General features: G+C 34.8%; 1 protein-coding gene across 1 annotated transcript in view; it reads left to right on the forward strand.

Moving 5' to 3' along the window:
* ROCK2 (Rho associated coiled-coil containing protein kinase 2) overlaps positions 1–21,260 on the forward strand; it is a 133,302-nt gene that overhangs the window by 105,122 nt on the left and 6,920 nt on the right. Inside the window, exons 21-32 of the mRNA XM_070451592.1 lie at positions 1,405–1,474; positions 2,176–2,279; positions 4,262–4,448; positions 6,405–6,498; positions 6,594–6,688; positions 8,546–8,725; positions 9,237–9,405; positions 11,822–11,892; positions 12,949–13,037; positions 13,712–13,790; positions 15,014–15,275; positions 15,361–15,574. Of these exons, the coding sequence (XP_070307693.1) occupies positions 1,405–1,474; positions 2,176–2,279; positions 4,262–4,448; positions 6,405–6,498; positions 6,594–6,688; positions 8,546–8,725; positions 9,237–9,405; positions 11,822–11,892; positions 12,949–13,037; positions 13,712–13,790; positions 15,014–15,275; positions 15,361–15,574 (1,614 nt within the window). The remainder of the gene's footprint in view (positions 1–1,404; positions 1,475–2,175; positions 2,280–4,261; positions 4,449–6,404; positions 6,499–6,593; positions 6,689–8,545; positions 8,726–9,236; positions 9,406–11,821; positions 11,893–12,948; positions 13,038–13,711; positions 13,791–15,013; positions 15,276–15,360; positions 15,575–21,260) is intronic.

Here is a 21,260-nt window from a genome sequence, read left to right on the forward strand (position 1 = left end):
TGTGCCCCTGCAGTGGAGGTGTGGAGTCTTAATCACTGAACTGCCAGGGAAGTCCACCTATATACATTTTTAAAATATCCAACTGGTAGTAAAATATTTTCTCACTTTAAAATATTTAGAACTATGTTAAAAGAAAAAGAGAAAACAAATATAAGGTCTCCTTTATGAACACAGACATGGTTAATCTCTCCAGAAGTAGTATATCTTAATAATCTTAATATATCCTTCCATACCTTTTTCTGTGCCTATACCTGTACATCTGTACTATATTATTTACAGGGTTGAGTTTCTGTAGAATTTTGTTGTTGTTGTTTTTTGTTTTTTAATTGTATCATGTATTGTTCTCCAACTTGTTTTCTTTCTTCTTAGCTTTGACTTGAAATAACTATAATATATATATATATGATTTTGTTTTTTTGATAAGCCTTATTATTTCATTAAACTTTATTAAGTCAATAAGCCTTATTAGACTTATTATTTCATTCCAACATCTTAAAAGTGTTACTAGGTTTGTTTTTTATTTAACTTTTTTCTTTACTGAAGATTAAGATATATATATAGAAAAAGTACACAAATGATAAATATAAAACTCTGAATTTTTATAAAGTGTTCAAATCTGTGCAGTTACCATTTTGTTGTTCTTTGTTTGCTAAGTTGTGTCCAACTCTTTTGTGACCCATGGACTGTAGCCCACCAGGCTCCTCTGTCCATGGGATTTTCCAGACAAGAATAACTGGAGTGGGTTGCCATTTCCTTCTCCAGGGTATCTTTCCAACCCAGGGATCGAACTTGCATCTCCTGCATTACTGGTGGATTCTTTACCACTGAGCCACCAGAAATCTGCGCAGTTGCTATTTACATTTACCTATACTCTTAACCTCCCTGCAGGGCCCCTCCCAGTCATTTCTTCACTCATTCTAAGATAATCGATTTTCAGGTGCTCTTTAATTCTACTGCTTGGTTGGCATAAATCACTGATCACAATGCATGTCTGAGAATATAATTCAGTGTTATTAGTTTAATATAGCACTATTTGGTCTCAGAATGCCTTACACTTTTAAAAAATTTATTGAGGGCCCCAAAGAGTTTTTGTTTATTTGAATTTTATCTAATGTTGTTTATTGTGTTAAAAATTGAAACTGAGAAAATTTAGAAACACAGGAGCATACATGCACACGTTTCATTAGCTGTTGGAATAATAAAATCCTCATATGTCATGCAGCCTCATGAAAATGTATATACATGGAAAGAATTAAAGCTTTAAAAATAGCCATGATTCTTAGTATTATGAAAATAATTCTACCTCGTGGATTTTCTGGAAGGGTCTTAGGTGCTCCCAGAGGTTTTCTAGACCACATTTCAAGAGTTGCTGGCTTAACATATGTCTAACCAATGTCCCCACAGAGAACGTCAAGATGCAGATGGACAAATGAAAGAGCTCCAGGATCAGCTTGAAGCAGAACAGTATTTCTCAGTAAGTCCAGACATATTACTTTGAAAATAATTGCATTTGTAGAATTAGTAAAAAATTTTTTTGCCAGGAGACTAATTCTTTAAATTCTTATAGCAAACCCCAGAGAGAATTTTGGATGAATGTTTTATACCACACACCTGTAAAAGGAATACCGGGTCAAGAGACTGTAGATAGTCTAACAGAAAATTCATTATCATTTCAAAAAAAAAGTAGTTGTAAGCACATACCCGCACCATATGAAGTTCATTTCAAAAAGCATTGATTTTTGAGGAAGAATATATTTGTATAATGAAAGAAATAAGATTGTTATTTTAACATTTGCCCTCTTTTGAGTTTTAAAATATGAAATAGTAACTGTCACCTCTGTTTCATTGATTTTTAAGCCAGCAAAATTTTCTTGAATAAATTGATAATATTTTTCTTTGCCTCTTCATCCTACCAATGTGACATTTAATGAGAAATTTCACTAGGCTATCCAGTTGAAAATCACACTTGTAAATTATTAGCTGAAGTTTTATTAGTTAATTGGGTTGATTACCAGAAAATAGAAAATCTCATTGAACTATCACTTTGCTCATGGGCTCAACATTACTCAGTTTTATGAGCCTACTAGGTAGTGCTCAACTGAACTTTTTGTCTGGATAGCTTTTGAATATTTGTAACAATGATGATACATGTTTCTATTCTGTTTTGCTATTTAGACCCTCTATAAAACACAGGTTAGGGAACTTAAGGAAGAATGTGAAGAAAAGACCAAACTTTGTAAAGAATTACAGCAGAAGAAACAGGAATTACAGGATGAAAGGTGAGGATAAGATCCTTATCTCTGTTCAAAGCCATGTACCCTACTCCTAGAAAGTGCCTCTGTGTGTGTTAGTCACTTAGTCATGCCCAACTTTTTGCAACCCCATTGATTGTAGCCTGCCAGGCTCCTCTGGCCATGGAATTCTCCAGGCAAAAATACTGGAGTGGGTTGCCATTCCCTTCTCCAGAGGATCTTCCCGATCTGAACCCAGGTCTCCTGCATTGGCAGGCTGATTCTTTACTATCTGAACCACCAGGGAACTCTAAATAAAATTTGTTGATGCGTTAATAAAAAGCAGAAGATAGTAAGAAAAGTTGGCAAGAATACACAGAAGAACTATACAAACATGACCCAGATAACTACTATGGTATGATCACTCAACTAGAGCCAGACATCCTGGAATGCAAAGTCCAGTGGGCCTTAGGAAGCGTCACTACAAACAAAGCTAGGGGAGGTGATGGAATTCCAGCTGAGCTTTTTCAGATCCTAAAAGATGATGCTGTTAAGTGCTACATTACATATGCCAACATATTTGGAAAACTCAGCAGTGGCCACAGGACTAGAAGAGATCAGTTTTCATTCCAATCCCAAAGAAAGGCAATGCCAAAGAATGTTCAAATTACTGCACAGTTGCACTCATTTCACACGCTTGCAAAGTAATGCTCTAAATTCTCCAAGCCAGGCTTCAACAGTACGTGAGCCGTGAACGTGAGATGTTCAAGCTGGATTTAGAAAAGGTAGAGGAACCAGAGATCAACTTGCCAACATCCACTGGATCATCGAAAAAACAAGAGAGTTCCAGAAAAACATCTATTTCTGCTTTATTGACTATGCCAAATCCTTTGACTGTGTGGTTCACAACAAACTGGAAAATTCTGAAAGAGATGGGAATACCAGTCCACCTTACCTGCCTCCTGAGAAATCCATATGAAGGTCAAGAAGCAACAGTTAGAACCGGACATGGAACAAGAGACTGGTTCCAAATCAGGAAAGGAGTACGTCAAGGCTGTATATTGTCACCCCGCTTATTTAATTTATATGCATTACATCATGAGAAATCCTGGACTGTATGAAGCACACGCTGGAATCAAGGTTGCCGGGAGAAATAGCAATAACCTCAGATATGCAGATGACACCACCCTTATGGTGGAAAAATGAAGAACTGAAGAGTCTCTTGATGAAAGGGAAAGAGGAGAGTGAAAAAGTTGGCTTAAAGCTCAACATTCAGAAAACTAAGATCATGACATCTGGTCCCATCACTTCATGGCAAATAGATGGGAAAAAAATGGAAATCGTGACAAATTTTATTGTTTGGGGCTACAAAACCACTGCAGATGGTGACTGCAGCCATGAAATTTAAAAACACTTGCTCCTTGGAAGAAGAACTATTACCAACCTAGACAGCATATTAAAAAGTAGAGACATTACTTTGCCAACAGAGGTCCATCTAGTCAAGGCTGTGAGTTTTCCAGTAGTCATGTATGGATGTGAGAGTTGGACTGTAAAGAAAGTTGAGCACTGAAGAATTGAGCTTTTGAACTGTGGTGTCAGAGGAGACTCTTGAGAATCCTTTGTACTGCTGGGAGATCCAACCAATCAGTCCTCAAGGAAATCAGTCCTGAATATTCATTGGAAAGATGGATGCTGAAGCTGTAGCTCCATTACTTTGGCCACCTGATGTGAAGAACTGACTCATTGGAAAAGACCCTGATGCTGGGAAAGATTGAAGGCAGGAGGAGAAGGGGATGGCAGAGGATGAGATGTCTGGATGGCATCACCAACTCGATGGACTTGAGTTTGAGTAAGCTCCGGGAGTTGGTGATGGACAGGGAGGCCTGGTGTGCTGCAGTCCATGAGGTCACAAAGAGTCCGACACAACTGAGTGACTGAACTGAACTGACTGATCTGATGGTTAATTAGACAAAAACTTCAACTTTGTAATAAAAAATTGAACATTAAAATTTTATTTCTCTTAAACCTAGGGATTCCTTAGCTGCTCAACTGGAGATTACCTTAACCAAAGCAGATTCTGAGCAACTGGCTCGTTCAATTGCTGAGGAGCAGTATTCTGATTTGGAAAAAGAGAAGATCATGAAAGAGCTGGAGATCAAAGAGATGATGGCTCGGCACAAACAGGAACTCACTGAAAAAGATGCTACTATTGCGTCTGTAAGTAAAGTCCTTGGTTCATTTTTGGCTATAATTAAATTGTTATAAATCTTGATTTAGAAATACTAGGAAAGTAACATAAATCTAAATGAAAAATTGTATGTTTTGGCTACAAGATATTTGAGCTCGTGAACCATCAGCTTCTCAATTTTGTTTGGCACAGAGAGGGCCCCCCCAAAACACAACTTCCAATGGCTTCACCTGTTGGTAAATTCAGGGTTAAGGACTAAAGTGAAAAGAAAATACCAAAAGTACAAAACAGTTTAAGTCTTTTTTTTCCTGTTAAATCAATTGTAGTTTAAGAGAATTTGAAATTAATCATGAAGATTAGTTTAATCATGAAGATAACCATATGTAGGTTGAAAATAATTGTAATAAAAATTTCAGATAGAAGTAAAATATCAAGTAGTTGAGTTAGCCTTATCAATTGTCCAGATCTATTAAAAATGTTACAGTAATTTTAAAGCATGGCATTAGAACAGGGATATTTAATCCTGTTCAGTGAAAGTGAGTAGGGAGACCAGAAATAGACTGATGCACATAGGAGAACTTGGCATAGGACGTCAGTGGCAACACACGAATCAGTGGGAGAGGATACAGATTTAATACATGGTTTTGAAATGACTATGTTTTTATGTGGAAAGGAATAAAATTAGATTCTTATTATCATTTACCATATATAACAGTAAATTCTATCTTAAGAACCTAAATATGTAAAATAAAAATTTTTAAATATTAGAATGAAATTTAACGTTTACTTGTAACAGAAAATAAGTAAACACAGGGAAAATACTTGTATTTATTAAACAAGTGATTAGTATCTAGAATATAAGTGGAACTCCTACTATTCAGTAAGAAAAAGCTAAATAATCCAAAGGAAAAATTGGCCAAAAGAGAAAACCTAAAAATATGAGCAAGTGTTTAACTTCACTATTATTTAGGAAAAGGCTAGCTAAAATAATTTTGTATTACCATTTCATAGCCATCATGTTGGCAAAAACTCAGTGTCTGACTACTTTGAAATGTTTGAAGGATGTGTGGAAAATGATGTTTTTCTTACTAATATCCAGAGTATAAATTTAATATTGCACACTACAGTATAGTAAATAATATTGCAAGTTCCAGTAAATTTTAAATATTCGTATAATCCAAACAAAGTTCATAATAAGATAAATGTGCTAGACAAATTCAGACATACTACTCCTAGCAGCATAAATGTTTGTAATAGCAAAAATTCAAATATATTAATAGATGAGTGAATCGATAAATGAAATGCAGTAGAAGCTAGAACTACTACATCAGTTAAAATTAATTATATATATCGACAATTTCATTCTTAATCTAATGAATGAAAGCAGTTACAGAAAAATACAGCATCATGCTGTTTATAGGCAGTTGAAAATCACATAAAACTGCATTATATTGTTTCACATGTGTGTAATGAAAGTGTACAATCATGGATGGGAAGGATGAACACATAATTCACAATAAAGTTTGCTTCAGGAAGGAAGAAGAACAGGCTTTGGCAAGAATTCCAAAGAATGTCAACTTCTTTAGTAAAATTTTATTTTCTGTTTTAAAACAATGTTTTATAACTATAGTTTTAAATTTTATCTATTCTGCATGCTGGAATGCAGAGCTTTGTTATAGTATTTGCTTTTTTTTTTTTTTAGTTTACTAACTGTTACTTCCATTTAAAATACGACTAAAGATTTTTGAAAGGGGGCAAATTTTTGGCTTCCTGGGGTATATATGAAGTGTGTTAACGTTTCGTAAATTTTCATCAATTTTGAAGTTTGGTAAGGTAGGACAAAAGCAAGAACTGTAGAGATAGATGTACTTAGAAAAACAAGAGTTTTAGCAACATTCTAGGATGTTTTCATTTTGAATTACTGCTTTATAACTTAAAATTTTATAAATTAAGATATAAATTTTGTTTCCATTTTCATTTCTTAGCTTGAGGAAACTAATAGGACACTAACTAGTGATGTTGCCAATCTTGCAAATGAGAAAGAAGAATTAAATAACAAATTGAAAGAAGCCCAAGAGCGTATGTATTAACAAAGAATAAAATTTATTTTCAGTATGCCTAATATTTACCAGTTGCTAAACTATTAATATAATTTTTACATTTTTCTGTTTTAGAACTATCAAGGTTGAAAGATGAAGAAATAAGTGCAGCAGCTATTAAAGCACAATTTGAGAAGCAGCTGTTAACAGAGAGGACACTTAAAACTCAAGTGTGTATATAATAAGCTCTAAATATGATTTTGAAATTTTTCTTAGTTTATCTTTCTTGCATTTTACTTCTAACATTACAGATTGGCTGTAGCAGTCATTGATGGTACCAGTATGTGTGAACCATGAGGATTATCCAGTTTTTTACCACATTGAGAGAAACTAGATTTGATTAACATTGTTGAGTTCAATGTTTATTAAGTTTCTCTTAATTTTTCCATATGGAGTCATAATCCCTCCTAATTTTTTTATTGTAATCTGGTAAATTTTTCTGCTTTTAAGAAATGGTAGAGAAGGACCATTTGCTGACAGCCTAAAAAAGGGTCACTCTGAAAAGGCATCGTGATTATTAACTACCCTTTTCTCAGCTCTCAGATTGTATATACAACATGAGTCCTGGTAGGTCCAAGACGCTCTGCTCTGTGGTTGGACATTTATTTTATCAGTGTGATGCTAGTGCAAAACTCTCTTCTAGAATAAAAGATCTGCCTCCCAAGTGGTTGAAAATGAGATTAGAATGAACCTATAAACATTTTATTTTATTTTTTATTTATTTTTATTTTTTTTTTCCATTTATTTTTATTAGTTGGAGGCTAATTACTTTACATCGTTGCAGTGGTTTTTGTCATACATTGAAATGAATTAGCCATGGATTTACATGTATTCCCCATCCCGGTCCCCCCTCCCACCTCCCTCTCCACCCGATCCCTCTGGGTCTTCCCAGTGCACCAGGCCCGAGCACTTGTCTCATGCACCCAACCTGGGCTGGTGATCTGTTTCACCCTAGATAATATACATGTTTCAATGCTGTTCTCTTGAAACATCCCACCCTCGCCTTCTCCCAGAGTCCACAAGTCTGTTCTATACATCTGAGTCTCTTTTTCTGTTTTGCATATAGGGTTATCATTACCATCTTTCTAAATTCCATATATATGTGTTAGTATACTGTAATGGTCTTTATCTTTCTGGCTTACTTCGCTCTGTATAATGGGCTCCAGTTTCATCCATCTCATTAGAACTGATTCAAATGAATTCTTTTTAATGGCTGAGTAATATTCCATGGTGTATATGTACCACAGCTTCCTCATCCATTCGTCTGCTGATGGGCATCTAGGTTGCTTCCATGTCCTGGCTATTATAAACAGTGCTGCGATGAACATTGGGGTGCACGTGTCTCTTTCAGATCTGGTTTCCTCGGTGTGTATGCCCAGAAGTGGGATTGCTGGGTCATATGGCAGTTCTATTTCCAGCTTTTTAAGAAATCTCCACACTGTTTTCCATAATGGCTGTACTAATTTGCATTCCCACCAACAGTGTAAGAGGGTTCCCTTTTCTCCACACCCTCTCCAGCATTTATTGCTTGTAGACTTTTGGATAGCAGCCATCCTGACTGGCGTGTAATGGTACCTCATTGTGGTTTTGATTTGCATTTCTCTGATAATGAGTGATGTTGAGCATCTTTTCATGTGTTAGCCATCTGTATGTCTTCCTTGGAGAAATGTCTGTTGAGTTCTTTGGCCCATTTTTTGATTGGGTCATTTATTTTTCTGGAGTTGAGCTGGAGGAGTTGCTTGTATATTTTTGAGATTAATCCTTTGTCTGTTGCTTCATTTGCTATTATTATTTTCTTAGAGTGAACCTATAAACATTTTAAATTATAGTTCTCAGAAAACATGAGAGTGAAAAACAGTGTTGGTTGGAAAACGATGATGAATAATGATGAAGGTGTATTTTTTTTTAGTATAAAAGGTATTTCTTTGTGGCCCTTTGTGTAGGGAAGATTTTGTAATGTGCTATTGGTGAGTTACCAAGAAATCATCAACATAATTTATTTACATCCTTATTTTTATGTTTTTAAGGCTGTGAATAAGTTGGCTGAGATCATGAATCGAAAGGAACCTGTTAAGCGTGGTAATGACACAGATGTGCGGAGAAAAGAAAAGGAGAATAGAAAGCTACATATGGAACTTAAATCTGAACGTGAAAAACTGACCCAGCAGATGATCAAGTATCAGAAAGAACTGAATGAAATGCAGGCTGTAAGAATACTTTTTGAACACTTCTTTTTAAGAAGTAGAATTATTTTCATGTCTGCATATATTTTATAGGTTATGGAACATTTCTATTAATAATTACAATAGTCTCCCCTTATGCAAGAGGACTATGTTCCAGGATCCCCAGTGAATGCCTGAAGCCACAGATACTACTGAACTCTATACCTACTATATATTTTCCTGTACTGTAAGGAGTGGGGTAGCATATACAGTGTGAATAAACTGGACAAAGGGATGATTAATATCCCAGGCAAGTAGAACCAAGCAATGTGGGAGTTCATCATACTACTTAGAACAGCACATGATTCAAAACTTAGAGACTGCTTATTTCTGAAATTTTCCATTTGATATTTTCATACTGCAGTTGACCTTGGTTAATTGAAAACACAGAAAGTGAAACCTTGTATAAGGAGAGACTGCCATATTACTGAACTAGGAAGCAAAATTATAAGATGTATGACATTCAATTAATTTAATGTAATTCAATTTCTTGTAGCAAATAGCTGAAGAGAGTCAGATTCGAATTGAACTACAGATGACACTGGACAGTAAGGACAGTGACATTGAGCAGCTGCGCTCCCAGCTCCAGGCCTTGCACATTGGTTTGGATAGTTCCAGTATAGGCAGTGGACCAGGGGATACTGAAGCTGATGATGGGTTTCCAGGTATAGATTCATTCAGCCCTTACATTTACTTTTGTCTTAAATATAAATCAGTTGATGGTTTTAAGTCCTGTAACTGACTTTGCTCTTGAGGAAAAATATTTGTCGTTTCTTTAAGGGAACACCTACTCCTTAGAGTAGGGAGTTCAGATGACAGTTTAAATTATTTTATTTATTGATTTTTCACAAAACTTTTTATTAAAAAATGCAAGCGTAAATTTCACATATTTAGTTATTTAAATTAACTCTTTGTATATTATTCATAGCTCTCCTTTTAAGCTTTCATTTGTATTTTTTCTTTTTTCTGCATTCTTACTTCCTTTTATGTTGGGTGTTTAGTTCATATCACTCAGTCACACACTATGGAATCCATGTCATTCACCTACCAACGTTCCTCCACTTCTCTCAATATTGCCACTAAGCCTTCCAGTTCTCATATGCTTCTTGACTCTGACTCTGACTCAGAAGAAGAATCTGTTCCTTACTTACCTATTTCATCGGAACCTAATGGTACAGGTGACATCCTGAAAATCCTTGACCTCTGGGTTTTTTTTTCCCACTACCCATAATTTTAGTTTTTTGAAAATTTTTGTAATAATAACTAATATTGACTAACTCTAACAAGTTGCTCCATTAACAAGTCTCAGTTAAAAAGAAACTGCTGCATGAATAAAGATTTTGTTTTTTAAGGAATTTCGCTTCGCATTGGTGTTAGAATTGATAGAATTTGTTTTGTAAGCTTATAAGAAATGGAGTAGTGCTTTATATCATTTAAGAACATATGGTTTCACTGTCTGTTTCTTCCATTTTTAACCAAGAAGAAATTCTTTCTGAAGTTTCGTATGAAGAATGATGGTACAGAAAAAGCATGTGTAGACCATTTTAGAGGGTATATTTAGGTTTCCCTTAAGTGCTTCCTTAGTCTACATTGTGAAAGTGAAAAGTGTTAATTGCTCAGTTGTGTTAGACTCTTTTTGACCCCATGGACTGTAGCCCTCCAGGCTCTGTCCATGGGATCCCCAGGCAAGTATACTGGAGTGAGTTGCCCTTCCCTTCTCCAGGGGATCTTCCCCACCAAGCAGTCAAAACCTGGATCTCCTGCATTGCAGGGAGATTCTTTACTGTCTAGCCACCAGGAAGACCAGCCAACATTCTACTAGGCCTTAAAAAAAGTATAAGACAGTTTGACCTGATCCTTGTCCTGAAAGGAATTATAGTTTAAATGAAGAAACCAGTTGGAAAACCCCAAAAATTGTTATGTTTAATGCAAAGTTAATGTAAGTATAAAAAATATTTAAAGTGAATACCACAGGAAATTAGTGCATAAACAGTTGGATGTAAAATAAAATTTAATCTATTAGTTGAATTCAGTGTAAATTTGCTATATTTATTTACATTGTCATCACACTTCCCAGGTATATATCAATATAAATCATAAGTGATTGTATTGAAGTTTTTTCTGATCTTAGCAATAAAATTATTTCAGTCTTACCCATATTGTTAGAGATCATCTGATTAATTCCTTAAATTGGTGTAGGGCCATGTCCAGACATTCGAGTATATAGCTGTATTTAATGACATCATTTCTGTTCATGGGGTCTGGAAGGTTGTTAATGTGAGAGAGGGAGGGAGCGAGTATAAGCACTGGATCAGAGATGTGTCCCTGTGTGACCTGTGGGATTGTTCTGAGAGTTGAAGAAAATTTATATAAGGTGTCTAGCACAGTTCAGACACAAACTAGGTGATAGCTACTTTTATTATTAGCATAACCTCCAAAAATGCTTACTTTGTGTAATTATTTCACTAAAATAAACTGATCAGATACCATTAGAACAGATTCTAAGGATGCAGAGTTTTCTTGGCTGAACTAGAATTTTACTGATTTTACTATTTTAAAATTTAGGAATCTTTTGACTTACTGATACTTATTAGCCAGATTTGATCTGTAATTTACAGTTTTACTTCATTTTATTTAAAACCATTCTAACAGTCCATTTTCTCTGAACAGTTAATTACTCACAGAAAATATTTTGTCTTCAAAATTGTGTACTATATCTGTAGTTAGGCTTTCTTCCAAAGGAAAGATAGAGGATTCTGATACAGGTATACCAATGAGAATAGACAGACAGCTGCTTTTCATTTTTGCAACTTTTCTGCGGAACTTTGCAAATGCATGAATTTAATTAATGGGGCATTTGACCTTATAAACTACAAGATATATATTTCCAATATGATATAACCTGGATTTCGTTTTGCATTGTATAACTTGCTTATACTGATCCTACATTATTATTATATGTTAGATGATGTATAAATTCTGAAGGGCATATTTGCTTGTTACTTTTATATTAAAATTTTGTTAATTTCCTCATTTTCTTAAGAGATTTGTTGTACTTACACTCATATCTTGTGCTTATAGAATCAAGACTAGAAGGATGGCTTTCATTGCCTGTGAGAAACAACACTAAGAAATTTGGATGGGTTAAAAAGGTAATTGATACTTTTGAATCAATACTTGATTTTTAGTCAATACCTTGAATACTTCTGAATCAGTACCTTGATACATTTGAATCAAGGTCTTCTGTTTTACTTTTGGTTTAGCTATAGCCATTTCACTTTTGTTGTTTTAAGATATAGATAACCAGAACTTTTAGACACATAAAACTTGTTTGTACTTTGTGATTTGGAATAATTAATTTTATATATCTTCATTTTAAAAAAAGAAACTTTTCATTGTTAACATGTTGTTAATAATAAAACAGATTTTGGTGTTAGGAAAATAGAAGGCTGTATTGACCTTGGTGCTTTTGCTGTTTCCAGGAAAACAACTCTAGATATGACAGAAAGTCCCAGATATTTCTTTTCCTCTGTTACTATGATTATTGATATTATGTTCATATTCGATAAGTATCTTAGGTTCAGGGCTGCTATAACAAAATACCACAGACTGAGTAACTTATGAAAAACAAAGATTTATTTCTCACGGTTCTGGAGACTGGAAGTCCAAGATAAGGAATCGGCCAGCATGACTGGGTTCTGGTAAAGGTCTTTTTCCAGATTGCAGACTTCTTGCTCTGTCCTCATGGTGGAAGGGGTAGGAATTTTTCTGGAATCCCCTTTATAAGGGCACTAATCCCCTTCATGAGGTCTCTAGTGTGATGACCTAATCACCTTCCCAAGACCCCACTTCCTAATATCATCACCTTAGGTTATGATGTAAATTCATTAACATATGAATTTGGGAGAATATAACCATTCAAACCATAGCAATAAGGCTGCTTATGCTTTTGGATCTTAGAGCTAAATCAGTCCAAAAATTAGTTGAATTTGCCCCCCCCCCCCCCGCAATTTGTTTACTTAAAATGTATACAACAGATCTGTTCTTATTTTAAGGAAGACTTTTTTTAAGGATACATTAAGATAGCTTTTTAGGTATTTAACATATATTTTATGATTTTTATTGCTAATATAGAATTTATTTTCAAAGAAAAACAAGATAGATATTAACTTTAATCATTGTTTAATTCGTTTCCTCATTTTTAACAGTATGTGATTGTAAGCAGTAAGAAGATCCTTTTCTATGACAGTGAACAAGATAAAGAACAATCTAATCCTTACATGGTTTTAGATATAGAGTAAGTATTTTTATTAGAATATTTGTTATTGTTGTTCAGTTGCTAGGTCGTGTCTGACTTTCTGTGCCCCATGGACTGCAGCACACTAGGCTTCCCTGTCCTTCACCATCTCCCGGAGTTGGCTCACGCTCATGTCTGTTGAGTTGGTGATGCCATCCAACCATGAGAATATTTTGTAACTTTATCTTTTAAAGTTTAAGAGAGTAGTGTGACCTTTTGTCAAGTTAGTGTAATTTATTAGTCATATAGTACATGTATATTCTCATATAGTGTAAGTGCTATTATACTGTTGTTAGATTTTCTTATATTTGCTTCATACAGATGAAAGTTTGGCATATAGAGTTGGCTAAAATGTCTCTATTTCATGAGCCTTCAATATGTTGTTTTCTGAAACTAATTAGAAAATTTCTGACTTACTGAAAATTTCTCAAAATCTCAAGGAGTAATTGAATTTATAGAGCTCTAACATTCTAATAAGAGTCAGAGTTGTTCAGTTGCTCAGTCGTGTCTGACTCTTTGCAACCCCATGAGCTGCAGCACACCAGGCTTCCCTGTGCTTTGCCATTTCCCAGAGTCAAGAGTAGTCAGTTTTAATTTCTGACATGAGTATAAGAAAACTGATAAAATCTGATCTTTTGGTAATACATTACTCTTTTTTAAAAAATCTTTTATAGCAAGTTATTTCATGTCCGACCAGTTACACAGACAGATGTATATAGAGCAGATGCTAAAGAAATTCCAAGGATATTCCAGGTAAATGGTTTTATTTTGTGGTTTATTTTGTTTTGTTCTTTTTGCCTTTATACATTCTCAGCATGACATGACATAACGAATTTCTTTATTCTTGGGCCTTTTTCAGATTATCTTTCTTCAATTTTTGTCCCATTTAGAGATGGTTTGTTCATTTGTGACTTTCATGCTTATCCTATTGGATACATCTTTAAATTCTTCTCTCCATCTTACTTGTTAAAGTCTGTAGTCTGTAGTGTATTTATATCATGTTTCTAGCCTTTGCTATCCTTTTGTTCAAAGTTGGTTATGACATTGTTTTAAAATTTTTATTTTTAATTGGAGGATAATTATTTACAGTATTGTAATGATTTCTGCCATACATCAACATGAATCATCCATAGGTATACATACGTCCCCTCCCTCCTGAACCTCGCTCCCCATCCCGCCCTTCTCGGTTGTCACAGAGTACCGACTTTGGGATCCTTGTTGGTTACAGCATTTTTTGAGCATGAATGTTCTGTTTTGGTTTTATGTTCAGTGCTCTAGAAAGTTAAAAAAGTTGCTTGTGAAGTTAAATTTTGCACCCAAGAACGCTTTTACTTCCAATTTAAGGTGAAGCCAAATTCTTCCCTTTATTTCTTCCATTTTGAAATTAGTCACACCAACCATGAATCCTTTCCGGTAAAAGCTGTAGTGCTTGGTGTACTGTAGGGAAGCTGGCAGCTTATTTTCTGGGTACTTAGCAGGTTTGTTTGAAATATCTTATACATCCTTTCCTCTTTTCCTTTTTTCCTCAATTCTCCAAATACAAATCTTTTCAATTAAAACTATATTTGCAGTTATCACTGAGTGGTCTGTTTTTAAGAATTATAGAGCCACAGTTCATCTCTTCAGGTGATTGTTTTGAAAATTCCCTCCAAGAAAAGCTTTCTAACACTAATCAAGTGAAGATTTATCTTTGGCTAGCCTATTGTGAAAAATTTGCTGAAACATAGGAAGATAACATGGAGAAAATTAGGAGGCATCATTTGAACAGGATTGATTCTTTTGAGATGTGAACCACATTGACTGGCTAGTGACTTTACTCATCTGAGCTCTTGATTACAACCTACTACCATTTGAACAACAAATGCATTTTTGTCTCATTGAATAGTTTAGACTAATTTTATTTATACTAGAAGAATTATTACTACATTGAAATAGCTAACGTTTGAAGATACTCATTTTCTTTATGGTGTTTATAGATTCTGTATGCCAATGAAGGAGAAAGTAAGAAGGAACAAGAATTTCCAGTGGAGCCAGTGGGAGAAAAATCAAATTATATTTGCCACAAGGGACATGAATTTATTCCTACTCTCTATCATTTCCCAACCAACTGTGAGGCGTGTATGAAGCCATTGTGGCACATGTTTAAACCCCCTCCTGCTTTAGAGTGCCGTCGCTGTCATATTAAATGTCATAAAGATCACATGGACAAAAAGGAGGAAATCATAGCACCTTGCAAAGGTAAATAATAAATCACTTGTTCAATTAATATTACTTACGTTCAGATCATTTTAAACATTAATTTTTCTCAAATATTTCTTTATAGTGTATTATGATATTTCATCGGCAAAGAATCTATTGTTATTAGCAAATTCTACAGAAGAGCAGCAAAAGTGGGTGAGTCGGTTAGTGAAAAAGATACCTAAAAAGCCTCCAGCTCCAGACCCTTTTGCACGGTCATCTCCTAGAACGTCAATGAAAATACAACAAAACCAGTCTATTCGACGGCCAAGTCGACAGCTTGCCCCAAACAAACCAAGGTAATAAATTAAAATGTGGCAAAAATTAAAGCGTTAAAAAAATATTTTACTATTTTTGCTCAAATTACAAACTTTACTAATTACAGTTTTTCTTTGCTTTGTATTTTCACAATATGTGGAATACCAAAAGTTTGAAACTATTTCATTGCATATGTCTCATTCATTGGTTCAGCTGGATGTAATAAATTTACTTACTAAGTCACAAACATATATTACATTCAACCAAAAATATTTATAAAAGGCTCAGTTTTGTCATGTGTATGTATATAGTCATAATATTTTATGATTTTATAAACACATTGACTTAATTTATTGTTTTTTCAGACAGGATGCACACATAGACCTTTAAGTGTCATCTATACACATTTTGTTTTTATTATTGCAAACCTCTTTAACCTCCTTTATATTAGATGACTTGGAGGGTAGGACTGAAATCTTAACTCTTAATTCAAGTAATAACTTGTCTCAGATTTAACAAGTAATATAGATCAGCTTTTAAAATGCAAATATTAACTAATAAATATAGTGGACATTTCTTGTAGTTGGGGTGAAGTTGGGAATAAGGAGTAAGGTTGGAGATGATTATTGCACAAAAGCATTTTGATGGAGCCATTTTCGTTTCGCTACATTACAGTAATTTTTGACACAAAATAATCATTTCTTGGTTACCAGCTAATACAGTATTTATAAATAAATACTGCTCTTCATTGAAATGAACATGACGATTTGGTTAGCTATAGGATAAAGTATACACTTTTATCATGGATCTGATTCCAGTTGTCCTTTTAAACACAGGAGTTTCTGTATTTGAATAGTGATGTGCATTGGCTGTAATATCAGAAATACTTTCATTCTAGCCTAATATCATATATGAAACTTTTCTTGAAGCTAATATCACAAGGAAATAATTTAGAATGGAAAAGGTAGATTGGTGTTTCATTTCAGTGAAAACGTTGAATTTTTGTGTGAGATATCAGTAAGTTCAATTGCTCAGTCGTGTCTGACTCTTTGTGACCCCATGAACAACAGCACACCAGGCCTCCCTGTCCATCACCAGCGCCCGGAGTTTACCCAAACTCATGTCCATTGAGTCAGTGATACCATCTAAACATCTCACTCTCTGTCGTCCCCTTCTCCTCCTGCCTTCAATCTTTCCCAGCATCAGGGTCTTTTCAAATGAGTCAGCTCTTTGCATCAGGTGGCCAAAATATTGGAGTTTCAGCTTCAACATCAGTCCTTCCAATGAACACCCAGGACTGATTTCCTTTAGGGTAGACTGGTTGGATCTCCTTGCAGTCCAAGGGACTCTCAAGAGTCTTCACCAGCACCACAGTTAAAAAGCATCAATTCTTCGGCGCTCAACTTTCTTTATAGTCCAGCTCTCACATCCATACATGACCACTGGAAAAACCATAGCCTTGACTAGATGGACCTTTGTTGACAAAGTAATGTCTCTGCTTTTTATATGCTGTCTAGGTTGGTCATAACTTTCCTTCCAAGGAGTAAGTGTCTTTTAATTTCATGGCTGCAGTCACCATCTGCCATGATTTTGGAGCTCCCCAAAATAAAGTCTGTCACTGCTTCCACCGTCTCCCCATCTATTTGCCATGAAGTGACGAACCAGATGCCATGATCTTAGTTTTCTGAATGTTGAGCTTTAAGCCAACTTTTTCACTCTCCTCTTTCACTTTCAAGAGGCTCTTTAGTTCTTCTTACTTTCTTCCATAAGGGTGGTGTCATCTGCATATCTGAGGTTATCGATATTTCCCCCGGCAATCTTGCATCGAGCTTGTGCTTCATCCAGCCCAGTGTTTCTCATGATGTACTCTGCATATAAGTTAAATAAGCAGGGTGACAGTATATAGCCTTGACTCACTCCTTTTCCCATTTAGAACAAGTCTGTTGTTCCATGTCCAGTTCGAACTGTTGCTTCCTGACCTGCATATAGGTTTCTCAAGAGGCAGGTCAGGTGGTCTGGTATTCCCATCTCTTTCAGAATTTTCCACAGTTTATTGTGATCCACACAGTCAAAGGCTTTGGCATAGTCAATAAAGCAGAAATAGATGTTTTTCTGGAACTCTCTTGCTTTTTCTATGATCCAGTGAATGTTGGCAGTTTGATCTCTGGTTCTGCCTTTTCTAAAACCAGCTTGAACATCTGGAAGTTCACGGTTCACATATTGCTACAGCCTGGCTTGGAGAATTTTGAGCATTCCTTTACTAACGTGTGAAATGAGTGCAATTGTGTGGTAGTTTGAGCGTTCTTTGGCATTGCCTTTCTTTGGGATTGGAATGAAAACTGACTTTTCCAGTTGTGGCCACTGCTGAGTTTTCCAAATTTGCTGACATACTGAGTGCAGCACTTTCAGAGCATCATCTTTCAGGATTTTAAACAGCTCAACTGGAATTCCATCACCTCCACTAGCTTTGTTCGTAGTGATACTTCCTAAGGCCCACTTGACTTCACATTCCAGGATGTCTGGCTCTAGGTGAGTGATCACACCATCATGATTATCTGGGTTGTGAAGATCTTTTTTGTATAGTTCTTCTGAGTATTCTTGCCACCTCTTCTTAATATCTTTTGCATTTCTAATTTTCTTGAAGAGATCTCTATTCTTTCCTATTCTGTTGTTTTCCCCTATTTCTTTGCATTCATCGCTGAGGAAGGCTTTCTTATTTCTCCTTGTTATTCTTTGGAACTCTGCATTCAAATGGGTATATCTTTCCTTTTCCCTTTTGCTTTTCACTTCTCTTCTTTTTACAGCTATTTGTATGTGAAAAAAGATATATGGTATGGTAAAGCTAAATATTGAAAATTAGTGATTATATGATAGTAATTGGCCTGAATAAACTCAAAGAATTCAGAGACACTGAAGATCATTCCATATACCTAGTGCAAAACATCTAAAAATTAAATTTCTATTATTGTAGAACCGTTAATGCATAAATACCAATTATTTTAATATCTTACATTATATAGTGCTTTATGCTTCTAGCATGCTTCCATATCCTATTCTCTCTTTTAACTTCCTATGTATTCTATCATTTGATCTTTAAAATACTTGGTGCTAGGTGCTTTTTTTTTTTTTCAGACTCTAGGAAGGCAAACAATTTGGTTAGATTCAGGACTATAAGAACTCCAGTTTTTTTTAGTATATTTTATTCTTTTTGCTATTTTACAAGTTAATGATTTCACTATATATGATAACACATAGTTTATGAAGCAGTTTTCAGACTGAGACATGTTTCAATTACATAAATTTTCATGTTCACTGACTGATAATTTTCTTGCCTCCCCCACTACAGCATTACAGTTCATTTGAAAGCACATTTACTTTTAATTTTTGTTACTTTTTTTTAGTTCTGGCCCTGCCCTTCGAATCATTCTTCATTGATTTTTTAAAAATACATTTGCATAGCAACAGTAAGTAATAGGGATTTCTTTTTCTCACAACTATGCATGTAGATAAAACTAATACCAAAACTGACTGTAAAATGTATAGGGATTTTTTTTTTTTTTTTTGGCATTTTAAAATCTAGTATGCTCTTTGAAATTTTAAATGAAAAGATGGGCAAATTTAAAATATAATTTTGCATCTTATGCCTCTGCAACATTATTCCATTGCTTTTAACATATATGCCTCCATTGCTTCATTAACTCATAAAATTGTATCTGTGTCTGTCCTTATGTGAATAACCCTGCATTTTGCATTCCATTTTGGGTGTCACATTTTAGGAGTGGCATACACAAATTGGAAGGTATACAGAAGGGAATTACTGAGGGAGTAATGTGTCATTTGATGGTGTTACACATGTAGCAAGTGGATGAACTTTAAGTCTTCTGAGGAGGTGATCTGAAAGGGTGGGAGATCATAAATAACAGTAAAGACTTAAAAGATTTTTCCTTGAAAGAACCAAGCAGAGAGGCATATCCTAAATTAGCAGGGAAAGCTATCAAGCAATCAGACGTGCAAAATTGAAAGAATTGGCTTGCTCTAGAATGGTGAGTGCCCTGTCACCACAGGTGTGCACTTGGTTTAGATGACTGGCTGGCAGAACTGTGAGGGAACAGTGCTCTTCCATCTGTCCTATGTATGCAGTGTGATGTCGAGTAGCATGGCTCGAGAGGGGAGTCAAGCCTTGGTCCAGATGATCTTTAATACCTGCTAATTTATAACGTATTCCTACAGACAAATGGGTAGAGCTTTAAAGCACTATCCAAGAAAACGTAGGAACAAAATATCTGGTTTGTATTAACAGTGATTTAATATATAGCTCTTCATTTGTGCTCATTTAATATTAGTCTTAGCACTAGTCAGTCTAGCTTTAGTTGAACCAATTAACTCACATGGTATCTTTCTTAAAACAAATGTTTGGCTTCATTAGACATCATCACATTTGTACATTCCTAAACACACTAAAACATAGCACCCATAAATATTCATCTAATCTTTTTTTTTAACTTTACCTTTGTTAACAACTGCATCATTGCATTTTTTTCTTTTGGCTTCTGTCATGTTCTTATTCTGAGTCTTCTTTTACATCTCTTTGCAGTGCTTCCCTTTTTCTGTAGTTCTGAAGTGCTTGAAGTAATATGTGTTAGCTACTATTATTATATACAATGACATTTCTGAGGGCATATTATATTATGCCAGGCTCTCGTCTGAGAACTTTAACTGTACTAACTTATTCATCCTTGTAACCACCCTGTGATTTAGCGGTTCTGTTTTACAGATGAGGAGACTAAGACACTGAAACATTGTGTGCCCAGTGTCACACAGCTCACGAGCAGCAGGGTCACGAGTTTAGATCCAAATAAGCTAGTTCCAGATCCTGCGTCCTCAGCTGTTTCACACTTCTCTGCCTCATGGTGATTCAAGGAGACTTGAATTAATTGGCAGTTTATAAAACATAATGTGTAGAATGCTATTCTAGAAGAAAGTTATTTTTCTTTAATTTGAATTAAAACACTATGCTAGAAAAGTAAGAAATTTGTGACTAAAAGGCTGACTTTTGATGAAGACAGTTTGGAGAGATCCTCATTTGTTCCAGTGCAAGATACAAAATGTTGGTCCCTGCTGAGGGCTTTTCTCTTTAATTTTCTATGAAGATTTTTTTTTTAAGCCGTGCAGAAAAATATAAAGCAGAAATGCAACAAATACTTGTTTTAAAAAATAAAGCATTACCAGTACAGTTAAAACTTAAGGGTAGGGGGAGCTAGTATTTTATCATTATTTCATCTTCATTCTTTTCCAGTTTTAAATATTAGAACATTAATAGACTAATTGGAAAAAGATAATAAAGTTATATACAACTTGACGTATCAAAAGTAAATTCATAAATGAAGTAGAAGAAAATAGGGGAATGTATATCTGATCTTGGATTTGAGAGGACCTTCCTAAGAGTAAAAGCAAAGAAAGAAAAGAAAGTAAAAGATTGACTAACCAAAAATTAAAGCCTTATAGATTTTTTAAATGCCACACATTTTACAACACACATGAGAAAGATGGGCTAGTGTCTTTATGCATGGAGTTCTTATATAAGTCATTTAGAAAAAGGAGATTGACTTTTCCCAATATAAAAATTAGGAACATATAAGTATTACCATAAATATTAAAAGTTATCAACCTGATTATTAAGCAAAGAAATTAAAACTATATTGTAAAACTGTTCTCACCTGCCAAAAT

Source organism: Odocoileus virginianus, chromosome 2, assembly GCF_023699985.2.
Source record: "Odocoileus virginianus isolate 20LAN1187 ecotype Illinois chromosome 2, Ovbor_1.2, whole genome shotgun sequence".
In the NCBI taxonomy this organism is placed as follows: Eukaryota; Metazoa; Chordata; class Mammalia; order Artiodactyla; family Cervidae; genus Odocoileus; species Odocoileus virginianus.